Source organism: Trichosurus vulpecula, chromosome 1 (assembly GCF_011100635.1).
Source record: "Trichosurus vulpecula isolate mTriVul1 chromosome 1, mTriVul1.pri, whole genome shotgun sequence".
In the NCBI taxonomy this organism is placed as follows: Eukaryota; Metazoa; Chordata; class Mammalia; order Diprotodontia; family Phalangeridae; genus Trichosurus; species Trichosurus vulpecula.
The window spans coordinates 83,099,348-83,121,596 of NC_050573.1; the positions used below are offsets into that span (position 1 = coordinate 83,099,348).

Below are 22,249 nucleotides of genomic sequence, written 5' to 3' on the forward strand. Positions count from 1 at the left end.
CCCAATTTTACATGTGAGAAAACTGGAGTTTACAGTCACAGGATCTCTGAGCTGGAAGGCCCTAATTGGCCCTTTAGCTCAATTCATACCTTAATAAGAGCCCCTTCTATGTTACAGCCAACAAGTGGCCATCTAGCCTCTGCTGGTACCACCTCCAATGGCACCCCCTAGCCCATGTCACTCCTGGAGAGCTCTAATTGTTAGGAAGTTTTTCTCTGCATTAAGCCTAAATTTGCCTCCCACTGTTAGGAGTCCTGCTCCCTAAGGCTAAGTAGAACAAGTCTAAATCCCATTCCATGATAACTATCATTTTCATCCAACTCTTCTCCAGCCTAAATACCAGTTTCTTCCACTGATCCTCAAACAGCATGAACTCGAGGCCCTTCATCTTTCTGCTTGCTTTAGGTCTTGTGATTAGTAGATATCACAACTGTTACTAGAACTCAAGTCTCCAGACTCTCAATTCAATAACTTTTTATTAAGTGCCTCTTATAAGTGAAGGCATTGTATAAGAAAAGGATGGAGAACAATAGAGTCTTTGCTTTCCAGGTTACTACAATGTAATGATGAGATAAAAATATATTTGTTGTTTAGTTATTTTCTAGTCATGTCCAACTCTTTGTGACCCTATTTGGAGTTTTCTTGGCAAAGATACTGGAGTGGTTTGCCATTTTCTTCTCCAATTCATTTTGCATGTGGGGAAACTGAGGCAAACAAGGTTAGGTGACTTGTCAGGGTCAAACAGCTAGTAAATGCCTGAGGCTAGATTTAAACTCAGGATGAAGAGTCTTCCTGACTTCAGGCAGGCTGTGCACACTAACCACTGCGCCACCTAGCTGTCCTTATTAAAATAGGTACAGAAATAAATATAATGCAAGGGACAAAGTGATAAATGTAAAGGAGAGATGACTTTTAGCCAGGACATTATGGAAAGCTTCCCACAGGTGGTGACATTTGTGCAGGGCCTTGAAGACAGAGATGAAGAGGAAATGCATTCTACATATGGGAGATGACATGGGAAAAGAAAGAAGTATTTATATAGCACCCACTCTGTGTCAGACACTGTACTAAGCACTTTACAAATATCTCATCTGAAGGCAGGGGAGGCTTGAAAATACCTGAGTTCAGTTTGTTTGGAACAGAGAAGGTATAACGAGGTAAGGAGTGTGAAATAAAGCTGAGAAGTCAGGTTGGAGTCAAGTTGTAGAAGCCTTAAAGGCGAGGCTAAGGACTATGCATTTTATCCTACAGTCAACTGGGAGACACTGAAAGTTTTTGTGTGAGAGTGACATGGTTACACCTGATCATCAGAAAGACTGTTAGACTGTGGGAAGGATGGGCTGCAGAGACAAGAGAATGAAGGCCAGGAAACTAGTTAGACCACTATGGTAGTCTAAGCCAGAGTTCTTGTGACTATATCACAAAAAGCCTCTTTGAATTCTTGAGGGGTAGCAGTGAAATTTTACCAGCAGCCCCTAAATACTCAGTGGTTCATTCATTTTAAAGTTATTTAATCCCCAAAGATCTGTAAGCTCCTTAGTGGCAGGGACTTGGCTTCTGTTCCAGTGCCTAGCACGATGCCCAGGACAAACATGAGCCCTTAATCAGTATTTGCTGAATTAAAAAGAAAGATGTTAAGTCTTTTCATGACAGTTTCTTCTCCACTGTTGTCAGGTAGAGTACATTAGCTGGGATGGCCTGGCTGTAAGCTCATCTAAAATCTAGGGGCTTAATGAGGTGAAGAACTTTTTTTTTACTAATGGCCCAGAAGAACCCATTAACAGCTCTAAGTGAGGGTGTGGGTCCACCCTAAGTGCCTAAAGGGCTGATTAAGGACAGCCATCCTACTGGGCATGTTCATAGTATAGCCGACTTTTTCTAAAGAATGATCTCTGAGACTGTGCCAGAGCTTCCTACCTGTTTACCCAGAAAACGGCTAAGATGGGCCTTTCCCCCAACTCTAGTAGACTCCTAACTTAATCTTGCCACGAAGATAAGACACGGATGAATGTGTGTGGCACTTAAAGGGAATACGTGGTACAGAAGGTATACACTCAGTTCATTCTTAGTTTTGGTATTCCTTACACTGTATGGATCCATAGCCCATTTTTGTCATTTTCCTGCTCTTACTTTCGTCCATTGTTGTTGTTCAGTCATTTTCTGTTGTGTCTGACTCTGTGACCCATTTGGGGTTTTCTTAGCAAACAGGGTTAAGTGACTTGCCAGGGTCACACACACCCAGTAAGTGTCTGAGGCTGGATTTGAACTCAGGAAGGTGAGTCTTCCTGACTCCAGCCATGGCATTCTATCCAATGAGCCACCTTAGCTGCCCATTCATCATCTGTACATATCTTTTAAAAATATAAGCTGGTCAATAAGCTCCCTAAACATAGCAGCCCCTCCTTTTTTTTTTTCTTACGGGAATTGTTTTTCTTTGTATCTTTGGAATCTCATTCATAAGCTTCCCTTTCCTTCTGGGCTGAATTGCTTTGCAGATTTTAGTCCGTGGGATCCTATCTACGTTTTCTGTAAATCCCACCTGTTCTCCCCAAATTTTAGTTATATAACTGACTATACTTAGCTTTCCTTTTCTCCTTTATCATTAATTCCAAAATGGAGTGGTCATTTTCTCAGAAAGTTCCTGTCATTTCTACTCCAACAATTAGTTCCTCATGAGGTCCAGAATAACCGGTCATTTTCCCTTTTGCTTCCCCTACCCTATGAAATATGTAATTATGATTAAGGCAACTTGAAGAGTTTATAGTTGCTTTGCTTTTGACAGAGAGAGCAGCTTATCTCAGAGACACGGAGTTCCCACGCAGGAGGCCAAAACTTGGTTGGGGGTGCCAGAAAAATCAGGTAGAAGTCAGTTAAAGGGAGAGATCATACCTAGAGATAGAGGACTAGTCAGGGTAAAGAAATGGCCAACTGTTTCTGAGATATAGCTGGCCTCAGAGAGGAGTTTGGGGGTTAACTAAAGCACTATTAAGAATTACCCAGGAAGCTTGCATAAGGAAGTCTCAAGTAATAATTGGTCTGATTACAGGAAAAAGAAAAGGTGACAGCATATGCTAGTCAAGACATAGCAGTGAGCTTGTGAGCTACCACTACTGCCTATTCTCGTGGGAAAGGCAGGGCACAAATGCTGGGGGTGGGAAGAAGGAACTGGCACCAATGATAAATGAAATGACTTGGCTTATACGTGTACAAAAAGAGAGGGCTGGCGTAGATAATCTGTAAGGTTCCACTCCAGACTTCAGAATATGTTTTCTGTCCTAAAGACCCTGTCCAGCTTTGGCTTTATGTTCTAAGGTCCCTTCTGGATCTAACATAATTTTATGACCACTTCTAGTTCTAACAGCCTATGCTCTGGGTTTTATAATCATTTCTAGTTCTCATAATCAATTAGTCACCAGTATTTATTTATAAGTGCCTACTATGTGCCAGGTACTATGCTAGGTAATGGGAATATACATATAAGAAATGAAACCGCCTCTAGTTGCAAGGAGCTCACATCCTAATACAGGAGACAAGAAGCATATATAAAATGTACTACAAAGTAGTCTGGAAGGGAGGGCACTAGTAGTTGGGAGTGAGGAATGGCTTCATGGAGAAGATGATGCTTGAGCTGCATCTTAAGAGAAGACAGAGGTTTTAAGAGGTGGCATGGGGGAGAGAAAGTGCAAAGGCATGGAGATCAGGCACAGTCTGTTCTGTGTGAGAAGCAGAAAGAGGTCCAGTTTGGCTGGACTGTAGAGTGTGGGAGGAGGAGTAATATGCAATGAGACTGGAAAGAAAGGCTGGGGCCAGGTTGTACAAGTAAGGCTGTAAAAACCAGAGGAGTTTATATTTTATTCTAGAAACTGTAAGAAGTTGAGGAGGAGAGTAATATGGTTGTTTTCTGAGATTAAAGAAAATTACTTTGGGAGCAGTGTGTAGGATGGATAAGAGTGACGAGAAGCCTGTTTAAATAATTGAGGCAAGAGGCAATAAGGGCCTGAAGTAAGGTGGTAGTCATATGATTGGAGGGAAGGGGACAGATACGAAAGATGTTGTAAAGGTAGAAATGGCAAGATGTGGTAACTGGTTATGTGGGGTGAGGGAGAGTAAGGAATCCAAAATAATGTAGAGGTTACAAAACTGGAATTCTGGAAGGATGATGATGCCTTCAATAGAAATAGGGAAGTTTAGAAAATATTCTATGTCATAATGCAGGGCTGGGGAACCTGCCGCCTTGAGGCCACATGTGGCCCTCTGGGTCCTCAAGTGCAGCCCCATGACTGAATTCAAATTTCCCAGAAGAAATCCTCTTAATCTAGAGGGCCACACATGGCCTCAAGGCTGCAGGTTCCCTATCCTTGTCCTAAGGCCTCTTCTAGCGCCAACATTTTACGTTCTGTGTTCTAAGCCAACATTTTATGTTCTGTGTTCTAAGCCTTAACAGTTTATGTTCCATTCTCTAAGGTCCCTTCAACTTCTAATATTCTGTGATTCTGTGACTACTCTTTATGACTAAGGAAAAAACTCAGAGCCTTTTACCAAAGTGAGGTGGTAAATGCTGACCAAAAACAAAGTTATACCTTCTTTAATATCACCTCCTTTATCAGGATATCATAAAGAAAGTACCTTTGTAAATTTAAAAGCATTATAGAAAGGGAGTTATTATTACTATTATATTTACTGGAACACAAAGCCCTCCCCTCTGTAATGACCGGATTTCACCTCCCCCACTTTTCTTATAAAAATATTTTATTTATGCTTTTATTTTTTAATGTAATTATCTCTTTTCAATACTTCCACACTCCACCCACCCACTCCCACCCCCAAAAGAACTCATTCTTGTAACAAGTTAATACAAACAAATCAACATCTGGGCTATGAAAATATATGCCTCATTTCACATCTACAGCTGATCATCTCTCTGCCAAGAGGCAGAAAGTGTGTTTCACTCTCAGTTCTCTGAAGTCCCCACTGGTCACGTCATTGATCAGAGTTTTGAAACATTTCAATGCTGTTTTCTTTGTGGTTTCCAGATTCTTCCACTGAAGAATAGTTTGGTCAAGCCTTGGATTATTGCTGGGTCTAACAGTTCGCACTAAAGGCTGCACCTTAGATTTAGAACATAACTGCCTCATGCTGCTATCCATGCTGTTATCTCTGGTTCCTTTTAGAAATTAGGGTTAAAGGCAAGATCCTGCCTTCGGACAAACCTGGAGGCAGGGCCCCAGCATTATTCAGTCATAAATTAGTCGGCAGAGAGTATATTAAGACAATACCTTACCTGACGCAAGTGCAAAGGTACCACCTCAAGGATCTTTGAGGTGAAGAGAAGACCCAAGGACCATCTTTTCCCTCCATAATGGGGCTCTGAAATCATTAAGAGATATCCTGCCCTTCAGACCTTGATGGGTGAGAGCTCCCTCAGGAACAATTTGAACAAGAACCAACAGGCCCACTATGGGCTTCTTGAGAAGGGGATGATTCATAGACTGTTCTGGTCTCAGACACATTATTGCTACATTTCTACCCAACACAGGAAGGACAAAGATTTAAGTCCTGATACTCACTAACTTTGTGACCATGGACAAGTCACTTCATCCTCTATAAAATGGGACTAAAAATACTTATATTGTCTTTTAATAGTGTCATTGTGAGAAAATCTTAAAGCGTTACATAAATATGAGTTATTATGGTAAGCAGAAGCAACTTCATGCTTCCATATGTACTTGGAGTTTCAGTTATACAGGATACTCTGCTCCTGCTCCCAAGCAGTGCACCAGTAACGAAACGCCAGCGTTGAACCCCTGTGGGTTCAGGGCTACTCTAAATGAGGGCTGGCATGAGGTCTGTTCTGAGGACATGGGGACTATAGCACTAGGAGGAGGTCAGTTCCAGTTTCTGCATGGGTAGCACTGAGGAGAAAAAAAAAACAGTCAAGATCGGTCAGCACGAGATGGCCCCTTACCTTTGGTGTCATTTACTGGATCCATGTGCCGATATATGTAGCCTTCCAGATAGGAGTGGAACTTGGGGGTAGGTGGGAAGAAAGCCAAGCATATAGCCATGAGCTCCCAGCCTCGTGCCAGGCTCTCGTAACGGAAATTTTCCGTAGTCTGTCGGCAGAGTTGGATATAAAGCTCATCCCGTAGACCCTGCATACTCCAGCCTTTGGTGGCCACCTCCAGCGCCACACTGAGCTGATCCCCCTTGGCCCGCCGATCGCCCATGTACATCTGGATCAACTTGAAGATCTCACAGGCCTCCTTCTTCACATTGCGGTCACTGGTCATAATCATAGGCTTCTTGATAGACTCACTGCTCCAAGCCAGCATGTTGGCAATAGATACCTTCCGCCGGAAGAGGCCTTGGGTGTGCTTATTGAAGTGCTTCGAGGCCCAGTTTTCAATGTCCGTCTCGGAAGATGGCTTGCGTAACGTGAAGGTGGGAAAGACACAGCTTGCACTTGGCATCATGTTCCGGTTCTGTCTGCTGCTCTCAAACTGGGCGCAGGCGCCAAGGTCCTCAGACTGGGTGAGAAATGACAGGTAGAACAACGTGTTAGTTAGTACTCGTAGTAGGTATAGGGACACCATCAAACGAATTCTGTTCTCCTCGGGTGTACTCAACATGCTGTTACTACGTAGCCCCTAAACTTACACAGGTCCCAATAAGTATAATGTGTTCAAGACTAGAGAGACGACCACTTAAAACCAAGATAAGCAACACGAACATAGTGAAAATCATGACAGTTGTTTTTACTTTATCTACTAGGGAGAAGAAAGAGTCATTATCACCATCATGAGTCAATCAACAGGCATTTATAAACTACTTAATAGTGAGTATGCTGGCACTGTGATAGGCTCTGGTAAGAAATTTTAGGCTACATCTGTAATTTTATTGATATAAAGAACTCTCAACGATAAAATTCCTTCTACTAAGGAATACTACAAAGTGGCATCTGCAGTCTGGCCCTACTTGAAGCCATCACGATGGTCAGTTTGACATGGATGACAGAGAAATGAGTGGCTCTCTTTTGTATTTTGGTACTACAAAAAAATCAGAAATACTAGTACTCAACTGCTAGAAATGTTAAAGACTTGGATATTTTCATATACATATGAGATAGCAAAACTAGAAACACATCTCACTAGTAGGCAAAGGTTTCATACTGCTCTTGTCAATGGAACCCTCAACTCCAAGTCACATAACAATGTGTTATGGCCCAATACAGGGCAATTTTTTTTTTAGGTCACTGTTTTCCTGCAGTGAGGGCCTAGTTTAGATTTTGAGATAAACTGAATTGAGGTGAAAATTGAGGAGCAACTAACATATGGTGGGGTAGGTAGGTACAGCTCTGGCTACGGTGGTGGGCCTGGAGTCAGGAAGACTCATCTTCCTGAGTTCAATCTGGCCTCAGATACTTGATAGCTGTGTGACTCGGGACAAGTCACTTAACCCTGTTTGCCTCAGTTTCCTCATCTGTAAAATAAGCTGTACAAAGAAATGGCAAACCACTCCATTATCTTTACCAAGAAAACCCCAAATGGGATCCTGAAGAGTCAGACATGACTGAAAGGTCATTGGAAATCTTCAGTTAATAAAACGGATATAGACTAGAATTCCTTTTTAGTTATGTATTTTATTATTATTTTTTTAGTTATGTATTTTAACAAGCATTCATTCTCTCTCCCCATCCTCCCACTGAAAAAAAAATAAAGAAAACTTGACTTTGTAAGAAATATGCATAGTCAAGCAAAACAAATTGTCACAAATGACCATATAAAAATGCATGTCTCACTATGCATTTTGAGTATATCATCTCTGCCCTGGGGTGTGCTGGTAAATGTTTAACAATGGACTCTTAAAACATGCACACACAACACACTTTTAAGTTTAATCTGCCTTATTAATATTTTCTCCATTACTTTTCTTAAGACTAAACAATTGAATGGAACAATAACTCAAACCACAGTTTGTAGCATTTGCTGATTTCAGAGGTGTAAATGTTCACACTAAAAATCGAACAAGCTGCTCTTGAGAACTGGTAGGAACTTGCTTCGGCACACCACTGCCTCTGTCTCAGCAGGGTAGGTGGCATTCACCAATTTTCTGGAATTGTGCTTTGTCACTGCATTGATCCAAGTTAAGTCTTTTAAAGTTTGTCTTTACAATGTTGTTGGTACAGTAAATTGTTCTCCCAGTTCTGCTCACTTCAGTATGCAACTGTTCACACAAGTATTCCCAGGTTACTTCAAAACTGTTCCTTTCATCACTTCTTACAGGCCGATGATGTTCCATTATACTCATATAACAAAATTTATTCAGCCATTCCCCAGCTGATGCCCCCTCTTAATTTACAGTACTGTAAAAAGAGCTGCTATAAGTATTTTTAATTTTTGTTACAATTGCTAATAATGTTAACAACTCATTGATAAAGCACTTGTTATATATATGTAGTATAAGTTTAATCTCCATTTTACATAAGATGGAAACTGAGGCTTAAAAAGGTAACTTGTCTTTGGTATTACAGGTAGTAATTCCATGTTCATTCCTCTTTTTACTACACTATGCTACCTCTCATTTCTAAGAGTCACTACAGTTATATATGAATTTGGACAATGTTCAACTTCTGGCTTTTCTATGTGTACTGTGGTGGGGGGCGGGGAGGGGGTGGAGAGAAGGATGTTTCCTTGTCTGTGAATTATGCAGGCCTCTTGTCTTCCCCTTTACTGAAATACTCACCTTTGATATTTTTTCTATCGAGTACCTCAGGCAGAGAGGACACAATTCCATGCCAGTCTACAACGACTCTGTCACTTTCTGAATTCTTTGGAGCACTTAATATCTGTGCCACCCACATGGCCTGTAATCTTACCATGAACACACGTTCAGAAAAGGGCCACTAAGAATGTGGAGTTAATGTAATAAAGACTTCTGAAGGTCCTGGGAATGTTTAAGCTGGAGAAGACTTATGACCACTATCTTCAAGTCTTCCAGGAGGGCTGTCATATGGAAATGGCACTGTATTCGTTCTGCTTAGGAAGAACTAGGGTACAGTTGATGAGAGATAAGACTTTGCAATATCTCCTACTCATCTTTTTCAGCCTATATCCTGATAAGAAATTACTTGGCAGTAGCCCTAACAAAGAGCCTTGCAACCTCTATTTAAGATATCCAGGGATGAGGAACTCATTACCTAATGAAGCAACCCACTCTAATTTTGGACTGCTCTAGTTATTAGGAAGTTTCTCTTCCACATTGATGCCTTCTTGCAGCACTGTCCCCATAGTTCTCCCACAGAGCTGCCCTCTGGGGCCAAGTACAGATCAATTGCTTCTTTCACATTATGATACTTTCCATATGACACCCTTTTTTCCCCATCTCTCTAAACGAAACCATTCTCAGATTTCTTTAATAGATACATATAAGACATGATAGATCACTGATTTAGAGTTGGAAGGGACCATCTAGTTCACTCCCCTCATTACACAGATAGGAAACTGAGGCCTAGGGATTTTAAGTGCCTTTTCTAAGGTCACTGGTAGAGGTAAGATTTGAAATCAGGTCCTTTGACTCCAGAGTCAATGATCGTTCTACCATATAACAACGCTTTTCGGTTCCTTTACCATGCCAGTTGTAAGTCTTTGGATCTATTCTATTTTGTCAATTTCTTTTGTAAAATGTGGCATACTGAACTGAACCCAATATTCCACAACATAATACTATTATTAGACTTTGGCTTGATATAAGAAAAATTTTTCTGATAATAGACTGCTTAGGGATGTAGTGAGCCCTCAGTATCAGAGATGCCCAAGCAAAGGCTGGATACTGAATATGGGATTACTGATGAGGTGGGCAGGGGCTTGGATTAGATTCTTGTGAAAAAGTATTCCTTTTAGGGGAATTATATGTGTATTTAACTGTATTGCTGTATATGCATTGACTGTAAATTCTAGAGGGGTTCTTGGTGAACATTTTCCTACTGGTAGAAGAAGCAATGACTCAATCAGTCCGAACTAAGGGAGTGCACATGTACCCTTACTAATTGGAGAGCTTAAGGAAGGTGGAAGGAATGACCCTGCAAGAGTATAAGAGCAGCCAACAACAGGTACCTATTTTAAAGGGAAAGAAAGATGAGCCTGGATTTTTTTTCTTTGTATGCTACCATCCTTGGGGACTGGCAAGGAAAGAGCTAGTTTGGAATGGGGTCAAAGTACCCAGGTAGATTGGAGTCTGGTCAATATTCTTTGCTTGGTGTCTATTTTCTCATGATTTTGACAACTTCAAGATTCTGTGTGGATAGGCCTTATTACCCTACCGTCAGCTGTTAGAATTCTGAAGACAAGGACAAAGTCTTCTATTTGAAAAATTCCTGAAAGAATGGTATTAATAGAAATAAAAGTAAAATGTTTTAACCTCAGATCATATCAACCACTCTTCCTGAGTGGATGATTGATCTGGGAATGTTTGACAAATCCTCTGCTGCCAGTCAGACCAACAACTGTGACTGAGCTGAGCTGCTCCAATGTCCGCAGTTTAAGAAGTGCTGACGGAGTCTCGAGTGGAAAAAAGTTTAAGAAGCCCTGACTAACAGATAGAAGGGACTGCAGGAGCCATTTGATTCAATTCTCATTTAAAGCAGAATCCTCTTGACCGGATATCTACTTCCATAAAAAGACCTCCAGTGATAGGGAATTCTCTGCCTATGAATAAAGACCATTCCTTACTTTTGTATAGCTCTAATGATTAGGAAGTCTTTCCTCAGAGTGAGCCAAATCTTTCTCTCTTTGACTTCCACCCAAAACTCTATGTTCTACCTCCTCTAGAGTTGAGCCGAACAAATTTATTTCCATTAGTATGTTAGAGAAAACATGCTGGAGAGAGAAGTGTACAGAATTAGGAGGTGGATGTGTGACCACAAGCAAGTCATCCAGCCTCTCTGGATCTCATTTTCCTCATCTGTAAAAAGGGGATAGTAATGTTTATACTATCTAATTTCCCAGGTTTTTTTGTGAGGAAAGTTGTGAATCTTAAGATGAAAGTGAAATCTGTACTATTAATAAAAAATAATAGCTAGTATTTACATAATGCCTTAAGGTTTGCAAAGAGCTTGACATCTTGTTTATTACAAAGTATGTCAACATTTTCTTCCAGGGTTATTCGTGTTCTTGACCTCTTAAAATGACTTTGGATTAGTTTGTATATGCTATATGTTAACTTAACTATGTATATGTTGTATCCCCCCAGCAGGATGTAACCTAACGTGTGAGGGAAAATGATCAGCATATTTCATAGAGGGTATAATCTTTTCACCAGTTCAGTCAGACTGTACAATTATGTAAAAGGAAACAATATCTAACAAGCCTGGAAAAGTGGGAGCCAAATTGTAAAGGGCTTTAAATGTCAAACAGAAAAGTCTGAATTTGATCCTAGAGGCAAGAAGAAAGCCCTGGAGCTTCTAAAGCAGGGGACACACGTGCACTAGAGGAATATCACTCTGGCAGTTGTGTGAAGGTATACTGGAGAAGAGAGAACCTGGAGACTGGGGGGACCCTTAGAGATGAAGTGATGAGCATCTGAACTAGAGGTATGACTGCAAGAGTAGAGAAAGGAGAGCAGATGTAAGCGATTTTTTGAAGAGAGAATGGACAAAACATCGATTGACTGGACATATGGAGTTGAGGACAGTGAGGAACTGAGTTGGAGTTTGCAGCTCCAAAGTTGGGAACCTAGAAGATTAGAAAGACAGTCGTGGATGTGACCAAAATAGGGAAGTCAGGAAGGCAGCTTTAAAAAAAAAGACACTGAGTTCCGTTTTGGAAATGTTGAGTTTTCAATGTCAATGGGACATCCAGTTGAGAATCAGTTAGTGATGTGGGACAGAAACACAAGAGACAGAATAGGGATAGCTATATTTATATCTACATACAAATATATGTGTGTGTGTGTGTGTGTGTGTGTGTGTGTGTGTGTGTGTGTGTATTTTTTTTCCAACTGCATAAAAGTGATAAATGAACCCATGGAAATTAATTAGATGACCAAGTAGAAGAGGATAGAAAGAGAAAAGAAGGGTGTTCAAGATAGAGTCTGGATGTGTATCTTTTTATTTTATCATTTTTATTTAATATTTTAGTTTTCAACACTGATTTCCACAAGATTTTGAGTTACAAATTTTCTCCCCATTACTACCCTCCCCCCCCCATTCCAAGAGGGCATATATTCTGATTGCCTCGTTCCCCAGTCAGCTCTCCGTTCTGTCACCACCCCGCCCCCATCCCCTTTCCCCTTACTTTCTTGTAGGGCAGGATAGATTTCTATGCCCCATTCCCTATATATCTTGTTTCCCAGCTGCATGGAAAAACAACTTTTTTTTTTTTTAGCATCTGCTTTTAAAACTTTGAGTTCCAAATTCTCTCCCCTCTTCCCTTCCCACCTACCCTCCCTAGGAAGGAAAGCAATTCAACATAGGCCACACATTTATCATTATGTAAAACACTTCCACAATACTCATGTTGTGAAAGACTAACTATATTTCCTCCCATGTTAACCTGTCTCCCTTTATTCAATTTTCTCCCTTGACCCTGTCCCTTTTCAAAAGTGTTTGCTTTTGATTACCTCCTCCTCCTATCTGCCCTCCCTTCTATCATCCCCCCTTTTTTATCCCCTTCCCCTTTTACCCCTGTGGAGTAACATACCCAATTGAGTGTGTATGTTTTTCAATCATCAAGTAAAATCCAATGAGAGCAAGATTCACTCATTCCCCCTCACCTGCCCCCTCTTCCCTTCCAACAGAACGGCTTTTTCTTGCCACTTTTATGTGAGATAATTTACCCCATTCTGTCTTTCCCTTTCTCCCTCTCTCAATATATTCCTCTCTCACCCCTTAATTTAATTTAATTTAATTTTTTTTTAGATATCATCCCTTCATATTCAACTCACCCTGTGCCCTCTGTCTATACATATGCATATGCCCTTCAACTACCCTGATAACTCAGAAAGGTCTCATGAATTACACACATCATCTTTCCATGTAGGAATGTAAGTAAACAAAACAGTTCAACTTTAGTAAGTCCCTTATGAATTCTCTTTCTGGTTTACCTTTTCATGCTTCTCTTGATTCTTATATTTTGAAGTCACATTTTCTATTCAGCTCCGGTCTTTGCATTGAGAAAGCTTGAAAGTCCTCTATTTTGTTGAAAATCCATATTTTGCCTTGGAGCATTAGACTCAGTTTTGCTGGGTAGGTGATTCTTGGTTTTAATCCTAGCTCCTTTGACCTCCAGAATATCACATTCCAAGTCCTTCGATCCCTCGACGTAGAAGCTGCTAGATCTTGTGTTATCCTGATTGTGTTTCCACAATACTCAAATTGTTTCTTTCTGGCTGCTTGCAGTATTTTCTCCTTGACCTGGAAACTCTGGATTTTGGTTACAATATTGCTAGGAGTTTTCTTTTTGGGATCTTTTTCAAGAGGTGATTGGTGGATTCTTTCAATTTCTATTTTACCCTCTGGTTCTAGAATATCAGGGCAGTTTTCCTCAATAATTTCTTGAAAGATGATGTCTAGGATCTTTTTTTGATCATGGTTTTCAGGTAGTCCAATAATTTTTAAATTATCTCTCCTGGATCTATTTTCCAGGTCAGTGGTTTTTCCAATGAGATAGTTCACATTGTCTTCCACTTTTTCATTCCTTTGGTTCTGTTTTATAATATCTTGGTTTCTCATAAAGTCACTAGCTTCCACTTGCTCCAATCTAATTTTTTAAGGTGGCATTTTCTTCAGTGGTCTTCTGGACCTCCTTTTCCATTTGGCTAATTCTGCCTTTCAAGGTATTCTTCTCCTCATTGGCTTTTTGGAGCTCTTTTGATATTTGGGTTAGTCTATTCTTTAAGGTGTTATTTTCTTCAGTATTTTTTTGGGTCTCCTTTAGCAAGTTGTTGACTTGTTTTTTCATGGTTTTCTTGCATCACTCTCATTTCTCTTCCCAATTTTTCCTCTACTTCTCTTACTTACTTTTCCAAATCCTTTTTGAGCTCTGCCATGGCCTGAGACCAATTCATATTTTTTTTGGAGGCTTTTGATGTAGGCTTTGACTTTGTTGACTTCTTCTGGTTGTATGTTTTGATATTCTTTGTCACCAAAGAAGGAATCTAGAGTTTGAGTTCATTTTTGCTATCTGTTCATGTTCCCAGCCAACTATTTGACCCTTGTGCTTTTTGTTAGGGTATGACTGCTTGTAGAGTAGAGAGTACTTTGTCCTAAGCTTTAGGGTCCAAGCACCGCTGTTTTCAGAGCTCCTTCTACTCCACCATCACCCCCAGGCTCTGTCACAGCAGTGCTCTTACTCCCCCAGAAAGCGCCAACCAGGACCACAATACAGATCCAAGCAGGGCACAGCAAGAGAAACTGCCTCTGTGCCCACAAAGCAAACCTTGCACTCCTGCTCTGATCCGCTGCTAGATTCCTCCCACCGTGTGAGCCAGGGACTCAGGAAGCAGCTGATGCCGGAGCTCTGTAAGCAGCCTCAGGAGCTTCCTGCTGCTGTTACTGCCACCGCTGCACCATCTCCACCACCCCCAGGAATGGGGCCAGACTGCTCTCACCTTGATGCTGCAGTTTCCCACTAACCTGCTCTTTGGTGTTGAGAAGTCTGGTAACTGCCACAGCACAATGATTCACGGCCCTAAGGCCTGTTCCAGCCGACTGACTCCCAGTCTGGTCTGTCCTGGCGTGGCTCATGCTGGGCTGCACTTCGCTTCCAGCACTGTGCAATAGACCTTTCCCAGCAACCATCCAGGCTCTCCTGGGCTGGAGACCTGTTTCCCTCTGCTATTTAGAGGGTTCCGCAGCTCTAGAATTTGTTCAGAGCCATTTTTAACAGGTGTTTGAAGGGATCTGGGGGGAGAGGTTAAGCAAGTCCCTGCTTTCCACCACCATCTTGGCTCCCACTCGAGTCTGGATGTGTATCTACAATTAGGTGGTGTAATTTGGATGATGATTCCCATAAAGAAGCCTGAGAAAGAGGGGTCAGATAGGAGGCAGGAAAACCAGGAGACAGCAATTTAATGAAAGTCCCCCTGACCATTCTATTTCTATCTTTGTATAACTAATACTTGTATGCCTTGCACACAGCAGGTGCTGGATAAAAATTTCTCTTCATTTTCAAAAAGCTGCAGTTATACCTTTTATTTCAACAGACCATTCATTTTGGAACATACTTTTCTCCCCTCTCCTATTCATGAGTCTTTCCTAGTAATAAGATTAAAACAAACAAATAAACAACAATCACTACCAAAACAATGGTTCAGCAAAACCAAACACTATCTGACAGCAGATGCAACATTTCACACCTGTATTTCTCCTCCTCCCCATCTCTTCAATGTTTTTAATCTCTTTCTTAAGGCCAAGCTTAGTCGTTATAATCACACCATGTAAATTTAATATTTTATTATTTGTTGAACTTAATTTATCCTTATTAAACATTATTTTACTACATGTAGCCAATCACCCATGGTGGGTATATATGTACACAGGGATTCTAACTCATAGCAGTGTGTTTAACAACAATGTTGCTAGCAGCTGCTGTGTGGGTGAAAGACCCAACAAGACCAGCAACAAGAGCACACAGAAGGGCTGCCAGCACAAGTTCTTTGATCTGCTTTTCTAAGGAAAGCAAATTAAAGGGGTTTACAATCTCACTTTAATCAAATATACATATATCATTCACTTAGTTCAGGGGGAAAAGCCAGCACCCTGAACTTAGAGCAAGTACAAACACAAAATATCAATAGATCACATAGCACAAACCAGTAGACAGGCTTCTAGCTTTCTGTCCAACATCTCTGTACATAGTTACCAGAGAATCGCCAACATCTGGGTTTTCAAGGGGGGGGGGCCTGCAGAGGTGGGTAGAACTTCGTCCCCCTTAACAACAGCTATCCAGAGTCTCATCTAGTCAAATCACACAACACTCTTCCAGTGAGTGGCCCCAAACAAACTGCTAACCTCTCAGTTTATATACCCTTCTTAAGGCCCAAAGGCTTTTGCTGATTAGGTGTGTGCCTGGGGCTTAGTACCTAACAAGACTTAATCAAAGGCACTTGACTACTTTAACATTCTAAAAGGGAAAACAATAAAAAAAAAAGTCCCACCTTAATTACCAATACAGTGTGCTGCCATATAAGTAAGTGGTATGAAGTACAGAAGGTGCAAAGGAGTGAGAACCATTACTCAACAGTTTCCTACATTTTATCTTGCTTTCTCAACTAAACCTGAAGCTTCTCAAGGGCAAGCAAGAACCCTGTCTGCAGTTCTTTCGTGTCTCAGTCCCTAGCATAGTACTGTACACACAGGGACCAGGGGCTGGACCTGTGCTTCACTGATACACATAGATGAAGAAACTCCCTTAGCCAGTGTGGACCTGCTGGTTTCCCTGAAGCAATGTGTAGTTTAGAACATTGCCTAGAGCACAAAATCATTGAGTGACTTGGGTTCCAAGTCAGGGTTCCATTAACTACTATGTGTCAAGGGCAGGACTTGAGCCTATGCTCTGAAGCCAGATTTGTATCCACTCCAACCCACTGAGCTCTCACATGCACCTGCTGGCGGCTGCAAGAAAGAGACTGGCTGAATAATTACAAATACAACAGAGCAGATTACCTAAGAACCTAAAACATTTGTATTCATAACATATAGTAGCTGAATTTTGAGCCATTCATCCACAGGTTTTACCTTCTAAGATTTGCACAGCCTGTCTCCTTATTGATGATGGGTGTATGTAGACATGTTCAGTATGGGAGGGAGAGCACTAAGGAGTTTTGAGCCCTTGATCCCACGACTTATAACCTCCCTATTTTAGAATCAGAGGACCTGGGCTCAAAACCTGTGTGTCCTTGGGCAAGGTTCACCATCATTCTGTCTGTTCCTCATATGCTTCTTCACAAAATGAGGGGATTGGGCTAGATGATGTCTAAAGTTCCTTTCTGGTTCTATGTCACATTACCTTATGAATGAAAGAATGATGGTCCATTTTTTCCCCCAGTTATGAATAAATCAGACTCCTGTCATCCTTAATTACTTTTCAAAGTTCCTACTCAGTGCTGGCCTTTTCATTATGAATTCCTGAAAATTTCCTATTCCATTAAAGATCTCTTTTTTTTTTTTTGCCTTGTAGGATTATATTCAGTTTCCCTGGATAGGTTACCTTTCAAGATAAGCCTTTACCTTTTGGAATACTGTATTCAAAACTTTCTTGTCCTGTGGAGTAGAAGCTGACAAGTTTTGTGTGATACTGAGTGTGGGTCCTTGGATCTTGAACTCTTTCTCTCTCTCTGGCTGTTCCCAGTATTTTTTCTTAGACATGAAAGCTTGGATTTTGGCTATGATGTTCCTGGGAATTTTGATTTTGGGGTTTCTTTCAGGAGGTAACCAATGGATTCTATTTTCTCTTGTTCCTCTGGTTCTAACAGATCTGAGCATTTTTTGTTTATGATTTTTTGAAATATGGCATCCAGGTTTGTTTGGTTTTTTGGGGGGTGGGGACGTCATGATTGTTAGGTAGTGTGATGATTCTAAAATTATTTCTCCTTCACCTGCTTTCTAAGTCACTTGTTGATGGAATATACCTTACTTTCTTCTGTTTTTGCAATTATTTTATTTTGTTATAATATTTCTTAGCCCATTCTGATTTTGAGGGTGTTCAATTCTTTGGTCATGAGTGCTATTTCACAAGCTAGTAAGACTATAAAAACAAAGCTCCAACCACAACTGCTGGGCCATTAATGATTAACACTACATGGATTCTTCTGCCATCCAACTGTTGACTTTTCTGCTTTCCACTTGACAGTTCTACTTACAGTTGCTTCTATCAGTCGCTGTCCTGGGACCAAAGGCCTCACTGACGACCCAGGGCATTCAGTATGGAGGTAGAGCAAGGTAGTGGAGGGGGACGTTTCCTGTTTGCCAGAGGCAAGCATAAGCCTAATAGTCTCTACCATCTATGAGGGGAAAAATGAAACTTGATGGGAAGCAGGGCAGACAGATCTTTGAAAAGGAGGCTCCTGCCAGTAGTCTAGGGCTTCTGGGAAAGGTTTCTTCTCAAATAACATGGAAAATAAGCAGTAAGAGCTCAATTTAAATCACAGGGTTTAGAACTGAAAGGGACTTTGGAGTTAATCTAGCCCACTAGTTCTTAACCTGAGGTCCATGAACTTAAAATATATACATCTGATAACTGTTATTTCAATATAATTGGTTTCCATTGTGATCCTACGTATTTTACATTATGCATTTTAAAACATTATGATGAGACCAAAGGCTTCGCCAGACTGCTAAAGGGGTCCATAACACAAAAAAGGTGAAGAAGCTCTGAACCAGTCCAACTGTTTCATTTTATAGATGAAGAACACGAAGCTTAGAAAGAGAAAGTGATTTGTTCAGTGTGACACAGCTATTATTTTGTGGAGCTAAAATTTAAATTCAGGTGTTAGGACTCCAAATTCTCTCTGACACTATGACCCGTACCCTTCTTTATCTAAATGAGTGCTGGGGGGAAGGCTACAAGAATCCCCACATATACCTTAAAATTGTCTGTTCCCCTTCCTCCTCTTATCCCCGGGAGAGAATGACCTTAGGATTATTTTATGTCTAGCTCTGGGCAGTGAAGCATTAACTTTTAATCAAATTCTTCTTATGCTGGTATAGTTGAGAAAGGGTGTCTTGATTCATTTGGAGACTGGGACAATTTCTGGCTCCTGATATGGAGAGCCAATGTCAAGGACTAGACATGTTACCCATTGAAATCTAAATGAAGCATGAGATCAGAAAACTGCTTTGGTTCTGTGTGCGGAGTAGTCTGTGCTACCCAAAGGCTATGGACAGTCTGTGACAGGGAACTTGTAAAAGGGAAATGAAAGGGAGCTGAAGAAGAACAGGAGGATGCCCCAAATAAGAGAGATCTACTCTTCTTGAGTGCTTACTCTGTGCTCAGCACTACCACCTGGCAGGCTACTGGGCAGTCCAGAAAAAAGCTTATTCTACCCTTTCTCACTAGGAAGAAAATCAAAGAGTAGGGGGATTATTCTCTATCTTTCATGAGACACAGTGACAGCTGGGCCTGGAATTCAAGGCTACAGAAAGAGACCAGTTACCCACCTTTGCTCCCTGATCCCCCAAAACTAAATTCTCACCTTGGAAGCAGCAAGTCCTAATGAACAAAAAGGCATGACTGAACCTGAGAAAGCAGAAATGCAGAGTATCAATATTGTACGGATCTTACTTTCAGGCAGGGCTAGCTGATGTCGCAGAAGATTCTTCAGGGTTGCACAATACAGAGCATTCACATCCTTACATCCTTGTGGGGTCCACTTCCAGAAGGCTCCCCAGGGCAGCAGTGTGTTCACAATGGCACAGGCCCAATTGCCAGAAAGCTCTGGGGGCTACACAATGCAGTGTGTTCATACTGGTGAAAGCCTCACCCTCTGAGGGCTTTACAATGCAGGGCATTCACACTGGTACAGGCCTTGCTCCTGGAAGTGTTTCTCAGATCTAGAGAACAAAGTGTCCCTACCAGCATGGGCCATACTCCAGGAGGCTCCTCAGGGCGTGGAAATAATCCTTTACCAACCTCCCCCTTATGCCCGCCCCTTTCCCTTCAAGAGTCCAGACCAGAGTTCACAAAAACCATGAGGGCTGAACTGCCTAATCTGGAAATGTTCTCATCTGCTCAAACTCCTGTGACATCTGGCAGGAGGAAGCTCCAGATTTGACCACAACTCAGTTTGTTTCCCTCTTGGGTCCCACCAATGGACTTTAGGCCCACACTTGCTCAGCTCTGTAAGCCAGAGATGTTTGCATTTCCCCACATAAACACTGCTTAGATTTCAAATATTTTTTTCCTACTCTTCTATCTAAAAACTCTATATAATCTATAATCCTTTTCAAACAGTAGGTACTCAAAAATATCTGCTAAACTACAATGATTTCTTGAGGAGCCCTGGAAAATAGTGTTGTGGATGCAGACCTGGGTCTACATCCTTCTGGCACATAACTGCATGTATAATCCTGGGCAAGTCTCCTCAGTGTTCTGGCCAGCTCTCTGAGACTACAAGTTGCAAAGAAGGTGCTTTCCTCACCTGAGACTTCCTTATACTAATGAAACCATGGACTATTATATAGCATTGAGGTTTACAGAACATTTTTTTCTCACCATATCTTTATAAATCAGATAGTACAAGTATTATTCTTGTTTTATAGATCAAGAAAAGGAACCTCAGCAAGGGTAAGAGCTTTGATCAAGATCACATAGTTGGTAAGTGTCACAGCTGGGATTCTAAGCTGGGTCCTCCTGACTCCAAGTACAATGCTCTTTTCACTACAAATTCCAGGCTCAGTGTTTCTGGCTATGATCACAGACGGCTAAAGCTAGTAGAGATGGACACCAAGGTCACATAGCAAACTGGTATCTAACCTATGATTTAAACTCAATTCTCCTGACTTCTAGTCCATTTTTTTTTTTCTATTGCACCATGCTACTCTAGTAACAAGGGCCAAAACTGCCCACACTGAGTAGGCAGAAAGCAAATGGTTTCTCTCCTAGGATAAAGTTCTCTGGAATTCTGGAGAAGCCTGCTTGCCTGCCTGCCTTCTGAAACCTAAGACTGGCTTCTCCCCGGGTGGGATATTTTACCTTCCTAGACTGGGACTCTCTGCCTGACTCCTCTGGCGTGAGTGGGATCTGGATTCAGCCCTCTCCAGCCCACTAGTATCCATGGTCAAAGGTGACCCCAATCAATAAAGCAACATTACCAAATTATCAGTTTTGTGCTTCCTTGATTATTTGTCCAGCTAGCTGAAAAGAAGGAGAGCACCTACAGACTAAACAGACTAAAATCCTTCCTGTTCCTAGCTGGCCTTGGAGACAGATGGAAAGCCTGGAGGGTTGAGATACACCAAAATGGCTGCTTTAGCCAAAGAGCTGCACTAGGCCAACACAAATGCCTTTTAGGACAAAGATCACAATTTTAGAGCTGGAAGGGACTTTAGAGACTATCTAATCTAGCTTCCTAATTTTATAAATGAAGATGCTGAAACTCAGGGATGTTAGGTAACTTGCCCAAGGAAGCATCAGAGACTGGGTTCTGACTCCAGAGCCAGTGTTCTTCCATTGTAATACCATAGAGACCAGATCAAGTTCTAGTGATTCATTCAATAAGCATTTATTAAGCACCCACTATATACACAACACTGTGCTCTATATTAGGAAAGACACAAAGTTTAGATAAGATTGTATCCTAGCCCTAATGGGGGGGGGAAGGGCGGGGACGAGTAATGTGATTAGACAAGACTACAGATAAAGGTAATACATACTACTACATAATAAGTACATCAGATAGGTGAAAAAATGCTTTGCAAAATCTGAAAGGGAAGGGTGTTATGAATGAGAATACTGGGGAGGGCTTTGTGGAAGAGGGGGCAGTCTATCTTTCAAGGACAGGTAGGCATTCAACAAGCAAAGAGGAAGAAGAACATTATAGGCACAGGGAACAGTGTGAGCAAAGGCTCTGATATGGGAAACACAAGGCACATTAGGGAGCTGTCTAGCTAGGCTGGAGTATAAGAGAATGGAGGGGATTTGTATAAGAGAAGGCTGTGCTTCATCCTAGGGAAAGTCAAATAACTTAGATAAAACATATATCCCTGCCCTTTAACTGATCACAGGCTTAGGAAGGACACCTGCAGTCATGCAACTCCTGCTAGGAAGCTGTGGGGAAAGTGAACACAGATGGGTATGATGCAAGAAAGGCTCATCCTTCTGAGCTGGGCTTGGGCCAAGAGAAGAAGAACTTGATAGATTCAGCTTGTTCCCTCAAAAGACTGGCCCACAATTCCCTTAGGCAGAGGGGTAGCAGTGATGGCTTCTGGCCAGAGTTGCTACAATGCTTTGCCTTTCATCTAAAGGGCTTGAACACAATAGCTAAAAAAGGTCATAGGAGACTGTGGGGGTAGAGATTCAGTGCTAAAAGGTTAAATGACTCAACTTAAGTCAGAGGGCAGCTCTTGTCTATGGCTGAGCAAGCAACCAAGACCAGCCTTTTTCACTTTTTCTGCTCATGTCTGAAACACAAAGCTAGTCTTTCTGTCAGAAACAGGCAATCAGATTCTTCATGTTAAAGAAATAGCTTTCTGTTCCCTTGTAAAGGAGGGCTTTCCCCTGGGGATCTTAGGAAGAAAATAAGCATTTATTAAGCA

General features: G+C 41.4%; 1 protein-coding gene across 1 annotated transcript in view; it reads right to left on the bottom strand.

Moving 5' to 3' along the window:
* The window catches only part of ARHGAP39 (Rho GTPase activating protein 39), a 283,264-nt gene that overhangs the window by 45,623 nt on the left and 215,392 nt on the right, over window positions 1–22,249 (bottom strand). Inside the window, exon 5 of the mRNA XM_036742205.1 lies at window positions 5,966–6,527. Coding sequence (XP_036598100.1) covers window positions 5,966–6,527 — 562 coding nt within the window. The remainder of the gene's footprint in view (window positions 1–5,965; window positions 6,528–22,249) is intronic.